General features: G+C 39.2%; 1 protein-coding gene across 1 annotated transcript; it reads left to right on the top strand.

Annotated features, from left to right (window-relative positions):
* The first annotated feature begins 662 nt into the window (after nucleotides 1-662).
* LOC130103430 (cytokine receptor common subunit beta-like) lies at nucleotides 663-6,449 on the top strand. Its single transcript, XM_056269676.1, has 11 exons — nucleotides 663-820; nucleotides 918-1,018; nucleotides 1,648-1,789; nucleotides 1,878-2,013; nucleotides 2,088-2,239; nucleotides 2,373-2,503; nucleotides 3,400-3,589; nucleotides 3,676-3,781; nucleotides 3,855-3,921; nucleotides 5,606-5,703; nucleotides 5,827-6,449. Exons 3-11 carry the CDS (start codon nucleotides 1,720-1,722, stop codon nucleotides 6,245-6,247), a joined length of 1,371 nt encoding a protein of 456 aa, XP_056125651.1. The 5' UTR covers nucleotides 663-820; nucleotides 918-1,018; nucleotides 1,648-1,719; the 3' UTR covers nucleotides 6,248-6,449.
* The last annotated feature ends 2,275 nt before the right edge of the window (nucleotides 6,450-8,724 follow it).

The raw sequence follows: 8,724 nt of genomic DNA on the forward strand, positions 1-8,724 counted from the left end.
ATAATAGTGAATCAATCATAATTCAGTAGTAGTATACACTAAAATGTTAGTAATTCAATCAGAAAAATCATTTAAAATGGTTAAAAATAAGCTACCATATACAGTATGTGGTAAAGAAAAAAAGGTAATGCATGTCATTTTACTGTAATTAAAAAAAAAACTTAGTGTTCAGAATTTTATATGGTTTTACTTTATATTCATATTTTTAGATTTTTCATTTATATTCACTGAGCCAGTGGATAAACCTTTACTTACTGTAAACTTGAGTTTACAGTAAGTAACTTTTTAAAAAGTAGCCTACAGTTAAAATTATTGTAAATTATTTTATTTATATTTACTTACTTTTCTATGTAAAAAGTATGAATCAGCTTACAATTTATGGGGGAAAAGGCATTCCCAGAATGCTTTCCACTAATATATTTTACAGTAAAAAAAAAAAAAAAAAATGTTTTTACATTTCTTATTTTTTTTAAAGATCAGTGTTTTTACTTACTGGCACTGCTATGATTTAGGCCCAAGTTTTTGATTAAAGATGTGCTGGATTTTCTAACTGAGTAAAAATGAATGCATGACATGTACAAAAAATACACTAACGCATAAGTTATAACTGTGAAATATGTGTATCATTGCTTATTTTTGCTTTATTCCAGAGTATCTCCCTGTGTTCAGACTCCTAAGCCTTCCCTGAATCCTACTGGGCAGGAGAGAGTTTGTTGTCGGTATAACACATCTCTGTTTGCCATCGGCTTCGATGACGTGTTCTTCTTCCACACGCCGCACTCTTCCGGCATTTCCAAAACCTTCAGACTCACAACATTTGGTACAATTAGTCCAGTAAACGTAAACCATAGACATACTTAAGCACTGGCTATTTGTGTTACACAAGCTCAAACTATGTCTACTATTAACTTCCCTAGAAGATGCGGATCCAGACTGTAACTTTGACCAGCTAGACGACACCCCCCCTCCCTCACGTCTGACCTCTGACCCCTTCAGACTGCATGAACAAGAGCGCTCAGTGAGTGTCAAAATGACCACGCTTTCAGTCAGAAGTCACTCTAAACTTATGTGAAAAACTGGGAAAAAGTGCTCCTCATGTTTGTCAAAAAGACCAACCCTGTTCTTACGAGAAAACGTAACTATTTTACGAGGCGGCAATTCCGTATGATGTGGATCGTACGAAAACATAATTTTTAAGAAAAAAGTAAGCATGAACACTGTAAAAAAAAAAAGTGATCAATAAGTTATGACAACATAAGTTAAGCAATTTTCAACTTTTTTTTATGTTATTCAAGATTCAACTCATTCAGTTCACTCAAGTCAGTTTAATGTAATTTAAGTTGAAATGACTTAAACATCCAAGTTGATTGCACTTAAAAATTTAAGGCAGCAACCTTTTTTTTACAGTGAAGATATACACCCCTAATCCTAACCATCAATGGGAAGTAAACAGATTGTATGAAAACGTACGAATGATATTGTACAAATTCATACAAATTAGCCACTAATTCTGAAAAAACGTAAACTAGTTACGAATCTCCACGAGCGTGTTGAAAATAAATTTGAGTTCTTTGTGATTTAATCTCAACAAAAATCGCTTTTGTTGTTTTGCTAAAGCTAACCGACTTGTATGTTGCTCTTCTGGAGGTGGAGATTAATCACGAAATTGTCAAGGATCAGAAAGGCGGGAAAATTCACACCAAATCAACACAAAAAGACATGGAAGGCAGCGAGAATAAAACCGAGGTCGGCGAGGTGTGGTTTGAAGGGCAAGAACTGATACCCGAGTGTGAGTATAAAGAGAAACCCAGTCAAAGTCTGTGATCAAGTGGAGCCCCCTGGTGTCCTGGAGTACTATAGACCCTTATTTATTTCAGACGCTCTCCCTGGTCCATCTAACCTACACTGTGTGCTCAATGGCGGGAAGAATTTGAGCTGTAGCTGGGATCTCAAAACAGATCTGACCCGGTACATCATCTACACGCTGTCCTACCGGACACACTCCACTGCGCTGTGAGTGTTTGAGAGCGTTATGGATGGTGTGAAAGATGTCTTTAACTCTGACAGGTGTAATCTCTCTCTTTCAGGGCTGAGTGGTACTGCGTTGAGAAGGTGCAGGTCACAAATGAAGGAGGCTTTTTGAGGACGGTTGGTGTTTTCAGCATCTTTGAGCCGGGAGTGCTGCAGGTGCGACTCACGCCAACGCCGGTGACCAAAGTGATCCGCGCTTACCAACACAGTTAGTACAAATAACCCCTCCTCTTGAGAAATACTTGCATGCTGAATGCTGCAATTGACCAATCACAGTCAAGTATTCCAGAAAGCTGTATTGATTCAATTGTTATTGATCCGGGTCTGTGTCCGTGGTCTAGTCCAGCCCGCGTGTCCCACGGGTCTGAGCGTTGAACTGAGAGGAGAAGGCTGGATCCTGAACTGGACTCTGACTAAGTACCGTACTGTACCTCTCACTACTGAACTCAAGTACTGGAGCATACTAACTCCTGTGAGTATTTGACTACTTTTCTAGGCAATATTTATTCATTATTATTTATTTATTTATTTTTGTAATGGTGTTTCTTCGACTTTTAAACCGGTAATTTTATGTCCTAGGAGTTGATTTTTAATTTATAATTAAAATGTAAGTTTTTTTTGATGGTCACATTCTTTCATATACTTTTTATCATGCCTTAATATGTTTTATTTTGCTACTTTTATTTACTGTTAACATAAATATAACAAAAAGGATTACAGTGTTTTTACATACTGTTCTGATTTAGGCATTTATATACATATGATAAAATACAAGCTATAACACAAAATACTATTTGTCTATGCAATATTTATTAATTACGATACTTGATAGCAATGTAATTAGCCTTAGCTAGAAAAAGTAGTCAGCCTTTTTATGCCAGAAATGTTCAAAACTTTCCATCACAGAATTTTATTAACTCCCATTTAAAAAAAAAAATGTTGTCAGCCAGTTTTGATTTATATGCTGTTGAATGTTTGATGATCACATTAGATTATATATGCGAAGGCAATGCTTCTATCGATTGTTTCTGCTTCTTCTTCACTTGTTTTTGGACCCAGAGATTCAGTACTCTTTCAGAAGCGCGTAATAGCGCCCTCTACCGTATAACAGTGAAAACATGGATTGACAGAAAATTCCGTCAATGGCGGGGAAAGAGTTAAACAATACATCATTTGAGATGTCTGAAAAAGACACAATTATGTGTGTGTATATATATATATATACACTTTTGGACATTATTAGCAGAAGTGTGTAAAAAGTGTTTTTAAAAGAGAGTCTATCTTCTAAAAGGTCAAAAGTGCTGTAGCTGAATAAACACCCACTTTCATTATCTAGTGCATGTATGTTAACTTCCTCTTTGTCTGCAGGAGGATGTAAAGAGCATCTTTCTCTCTGATGGAGAGATGGCGTTTGCTATATCAGAGCGTTCTCTCAAGGGTTCCTCAGAGTACCAGGCTCAGGTTCGCTGTAATGTGAGCTCAACCAGACGTTCAGGATGGCGTTACACTGGATATCCCTCAGAGTGGACCGACCCCGTCTACTGGACCACACAGCCTGGTCTCTACATATCTACAGTGTTTTACAGTACAAGAAACCATGATAAATTACACAAACCTTATCATCAATGTATGTTTTTGCTTCAGAGCCTCTTGCGGCCAATCTAGTTGCATTTCTCCTGTATGTCCTCATCGCGACCCTCGCGTCAGCCGTCTCCATCGTAGTTTTCATCATTCTGGTTGTTCTTCAGAGGTAAATAAAATTAGATTCCTTTCAATTTATGAATTGCAAAGACAGAAATTGGGAGTCTTTCTTCTCTCTTTAGAAGACTGAGAGAATGGGACGTGTCTCTTCCCTCTCCTGTCCACAGCAAAGTCTCAGAGGTGTCACAGGTAGGTTGACCTGGTAACTTAGACCACATGGTTTTTTTTATCCGAGTGTTCATCCGGTGGAAACTATCGGTTGTTGATTTTTTGCAAAAGATTTCGACTTGTCGCATTAGAATTTACGCTAAAAATGGTGCCAGGTGCGACGCAAGTGTTTTTTGCTAGTTTCAGCCCAACGCACTTATCATTTTCACGTCCTGTGCCACGTTGTTTAAATAGCATTTGCGCCCATTTGTGCGCCCATGGGCTGCTGGTCTGACACGAGGACGAGGTGTGTTCAGGCGCATTGTTGGCGCGTTGCTATTTTGAGGCAACTGAAATAGACTGCGCCATTGACCAACTGAAACCTGGTCTAAAGTCAATGACGCAGAATTTGTTATATTCTAACTGACCCCCCAGCGTGAGTTTTTCAAGGCGACCGTTATTTAGAACTTGTCACTTTAATGTTTCCATGGTGTCGCGTCATTGCGTGTCACGTGACACAGCGCAACCACAACACAGCGCTGAATGAATGATCTGCTTTTATGTCATTTTTCCTTTTTTATTAAAAATATTCACAAATGTATTAGCTATAACATGAAACACTGATATTCCGATTGTCAAATATGTGCAAGTGGATGGGTTTTGTTGTTTAAACATCTTTATAACGATCACGTTAGTTGAGCTGTATGCACAATGGGCGGCGCCATTTTAGTTTGTTTCACAGTTCAGAGAATCGGATCTGTTGGATTTACAACACATCAATTCCTCCACTTCTCACGAAATACATGAAAGTAAGTGGCCGGTGAACTGGGAGAAGAATAGGGTCAAATGTAAAGCTATTTACACAATGTGTATCTGATATGAATAAAACGTGTCATCTTATTATAATGGAAAGGATTATTATTGCCGCGTCCATAGACATCAGTGTGTATTTTACAAACTCAAAATCATTGTTTTGCTAGTACTTATGTGTATTTAAATGTCTGAAACCTAAAATAAGCATTATGTGGTTGAAAACACTCAATAGTTGTGATATATGACAGGACTGAGTGCGTCCGTCTCTGGCTCAGCGCCAGCCAACGCGCGAAAGCACGTTTGAATTTAGCAGTTGATCACGTGATGCACTTACCGTTCTAATCACACCGGTGTGATCGTACGCGTGAAAGGGTTAAAAGAGCGCGTTAGTAATATGCCCCTATAGGCGGGTGTACAACACTCACACTGTGGAGTGCAACAGCACACAAACAATCATGCTAGTCCTGTAGATGGTCTGCTTGCGCGCTTTAACCTCGTGCACAAGCAGATCCGTTTTCGCTCTGGAGACGCGCGTGTTCAGTCTTTCCGCTTGCAAATTCCATCATGTAAATAGCGAATCCGCCATGGCGCGAGCGCAACTGGCTTTTAAAGGAAAAGGGAGATGAGACTCTGATCTGAAAATGGCCGACCATTTTTCCCGTTGTTAAAGTAGCGAATGTGCGCTTGCGCCGTGGGCTTTAGACCATGCACTGTCTTAGATCGCTAAAATAGGGCCCAATGTCTGACTACCTCCGAATACAATCGACTGAGCAAGATTTTTTTGGGGACTCTTGAATTTGTTGATTTCCAATTCTTGGCAAATCAATAATACCAGGTGTAAACGATCCCTATAATCTTTTAAACCCACTACTCAATCATAAGATAACTGAGCGAACATCTTGTTTTCTTCTAGCATCCTCAGATGGACCACTTACCCTGCTGTACCGATATGAAGGATCCAGAAATCAGCAACGCTCAGATTGTAGATGTCCGTCCGCAGTTTTCCTCATTGTAAGTCAACTATAGGCTTCATTCCTGGAATGCTCTGTAATTTTGGGAATGGGAAGTCCTAAGATTCTTAAGTAACAGATAAAAAGGGAAGTTCACAACATGAATATGACTTCTTCCATGCAGCGACTCAGAAAATACCTTGACCTCCGATAGAAACAACCGCTGCCGTGAAATCGATGGTGATCGAGTGGTTTTGCATGTTGATGATCCATGCCTTCAGTCCTCTGGGAATGTGATGGGAATAGATGGTACATTCCAGCCCAACTTCCATGTCCCAGTCCTTCCATGTTCAGAGGGATACTTGCCGAATCCTGCAACTTCTGTCAGCACTACCCAGAAAGCTTGGCAAGAAGATTGCTCTCTGAATGTAGAAATGGATGATGGGTACATGAACTGCCCTGAGCCTGATTTGAACAGAAGCCCAAATCTCCATTTTCTCCATTCACAAGATTTAAACACAAATGTTTTCCATCCACCCTCAGCAGGAAGTGTTCCAGGAAGAATATTAGTGGTTTATTATTCAGCAAACATAGAAGGACACTGAATAACAAAAGGAAACTCTGGGCTGCTGTTTCCACAGTGACCACCAGAGGGTGGTGTAGTACTACATTATCTACTGTATTTTGAGACTTTGGATGACGCCAGGGGTGTCCAATCCTGCTCACGGAAGGCCACTGTTCTGCAGAGTAAACACACCGGGACCAGCTAGTCAAGATCTTCAGGATTACGAGGAACCTCAAGGCAAGTGTGTAAGTGCACCCTGGAGCTAAAGACATTGGCCCTCGAGGAGCAGGATTGGACACCCCATAAGCCTTGGTGCGCATTACTGTTTCACTCGGTGAAAAGTCTTTTTAATCTTTGATATGGTGTCTTATATAACTACTAAATATTTCCCTCAGTACCTGTAACTGGAAAAATAACTTTATTCTAGAGCTGCCATAAAGCCAAAACAATCTGTTACTTTAATTAATTTCCTATTATCACTGTAAAGCCGCTTTGGAACAATCTAGATTGTTAAAAGCGCTATATAAATGAAGATAACTGTATAACAGGAAAATTATTAATTATTTCTCATAGACAGCTATGATAGTAAATAAAGAGCACATGACATCTCCTGTTTCTCAGATTTTTTCCCCTGAGCAAACTACTTTGCTTATTCTTAATTGTGTCTCCTCTAAAGCAGCAGTTCTCAACCTTTATGAATCCCCCCATTTGTCCACAACACAATTCGAAGTCTCCTCAACGTTTGACAGTTGTTTAAATCCGTAATCCGTTAGGTAGTTTATTTACAGGATAAGTATTAAGGAAAAGGGTTTTTTAAATATATTTTTACTCACAATTTCTAGCTTGGTATATTCATCATAAAAATGCCCATGCAGTTTTACCATTTTGTTTAATTTTCCATGACTTTTCCGGTACTAAAATTCAAACTAATAATTAATCTGCCTCAAATATCCTCAAGACTGTGGGAAACAGGTTCTTCACAGGAGAAAAAGTTGTTGAGGGGTGAATTCAAATAAGAAATATCGTGATGTTTAGTTGTTTTAGTTTATTTTAATGCTGGTTTTATCTTACCATAAAAAAAAATTAAGCGGACCTATTAGGCCCAGTTTCAAAGTCTTGATTTTGTTTTTGGGTTTGGATGCTTGAATGTTCAAAAAACACATTATTTTCCCCATATTTGACATTGTTTCAGCACCTCTCTTCCCAGTCTGTCAGTAACTCTCTGTTTGGTTCCTGTCTCTATGAAGCCCCTCCTTCAGAAAGCACAGTGTGCTCTGATTGGTCGGCTGGATCAGTGTGCTGTGATTGGTCAAGTGTTTTAAGCGTGTTTGGGAAATGCCACACCCCTTTACCATAACCACAAGTTTCAACACACTATTAATGCAACTCAACTAGACCTCTTACCTTTATTTTGCATATCACTTGGGCAGGAATTATTTAAATGAGGAATATTGTGACGTGTTTGTTCCCGGAAGAAAACTCAAGACTACAATGAAGGCGTTTCATAGGGTTGAGAAACAGTGCGCACTGATATAGAGAATAACTCCCGCTGGAGGGACTTTGTGCTTTTGTAACTTTACAGACCCTTTTCATGCTCAAACCACAACGTTACACATTAAAGAAAGCTGAACATGTAAAAAAGCATCATAGGTCCTCTGCACCTTGAGAACCACTGAGTTTCAGAAGAGATCTCAACATTGTCTCAAAGTGTGGTTAGTTTTTTTTTATTCAAATGTCATTGATTTCAATATGAACTCGAAAATGTCTCGTTGAAAATGTTGGTGTAGCTGTTTTTGTTTCTTTAGCTCAACTGTAATGCCAAGGAGTTTGATTCTTGGATAAAATTTGATGTGTTTGTATTCTCTTAACTCGTTTGATTTCTAAACATCTCACTCTGCCACTGTAAAGAGCACACTTTGTGTTGTCACCCTCGCAGCTGTTTTCATTGTGTGTTTTCTGAATGACTCTAGACGCGTGCAGCAAACAGCTGTTTGACTCTAAAGAATGAGTAATTACCATTCACTCTCTTATTTCAAGACGTTATGTGCGAGTGTATGTGTTTCTCCAGGCAGTGATGGTCTGCTTGTCAAAGAAACAGCTGTCATTTGAGCAACGGGGCGACTGAAAATAAAGAGGTAGAGATATGGAAAAATGTACCGTCACGCTCCTTAAAAATGAACGACAGAACAGAGATTCACTTTCAAAACTAGGGTGAGTTCAATCCAAATAATCTTTAAATGTGATGTTTGTGTGTCATCTAATCTGATGGATGGATATCTCACCTGTATCTTCCACACCTGGCTGTGGGCTGAAGGCCAAAACACACAAATACACACTTTTTTTTTCACTAGTTGCATGTGTGTTTTTCTCAATATGCTGCATGATTTGTGGTCAATGGCAGGAGAAGTTACTTGCCGAAGTTCAAATCCCTCTTGTACTTCTTTCACATCTGGCTCGTACAGAAACAGCTGTGTCTGCCACGTCCTCCTGAGGATTTATGGCCCACCTCTCTACACC

This window comes from Rhinichthys klamathensis, unplaced genomic scaffold, assembly GCF_029890125.1.
Source record: "Rhinichthys klamathensis goyatoka isolate OS25496 unplaced genomic scaffold, OSU_Roscu_1.1 h1tg000289l_1, whole genome shotgun sequence".
Classification (NCBI taxonomy): Eukaryota; Metazoa; Chordata; class Actinopteri; order Cypriniformes; family Leuciscidae; genus Rhinichthys; species Rhinichthys klamathensis.

Bases quoted from the DNA above. Each gene is read 5' to 3' on its own strand.
- LOC130103430 (XM_056269676.1), top strand. From the start codon at position 1,720: ATGGAAGGCAGCGAGAATAAAACCGAGGTCGGCGAGGTGTGGTTTGAA. The intron at 2,240-2,372 runs GTTAGTACAAAT...TCCGTGGTCTAG, and splicing joins GATCCGCGCTTACCAACACA to TCCAGCCCGCGTGTCCCACG. The intron at 2,504-3,399 runs GTGAGTATTTGA...CTTTGTCTGCAG, and splicing joins ACTGGAGCATACTAACTCCT to GAGGATGTAAAGAGCATCTT.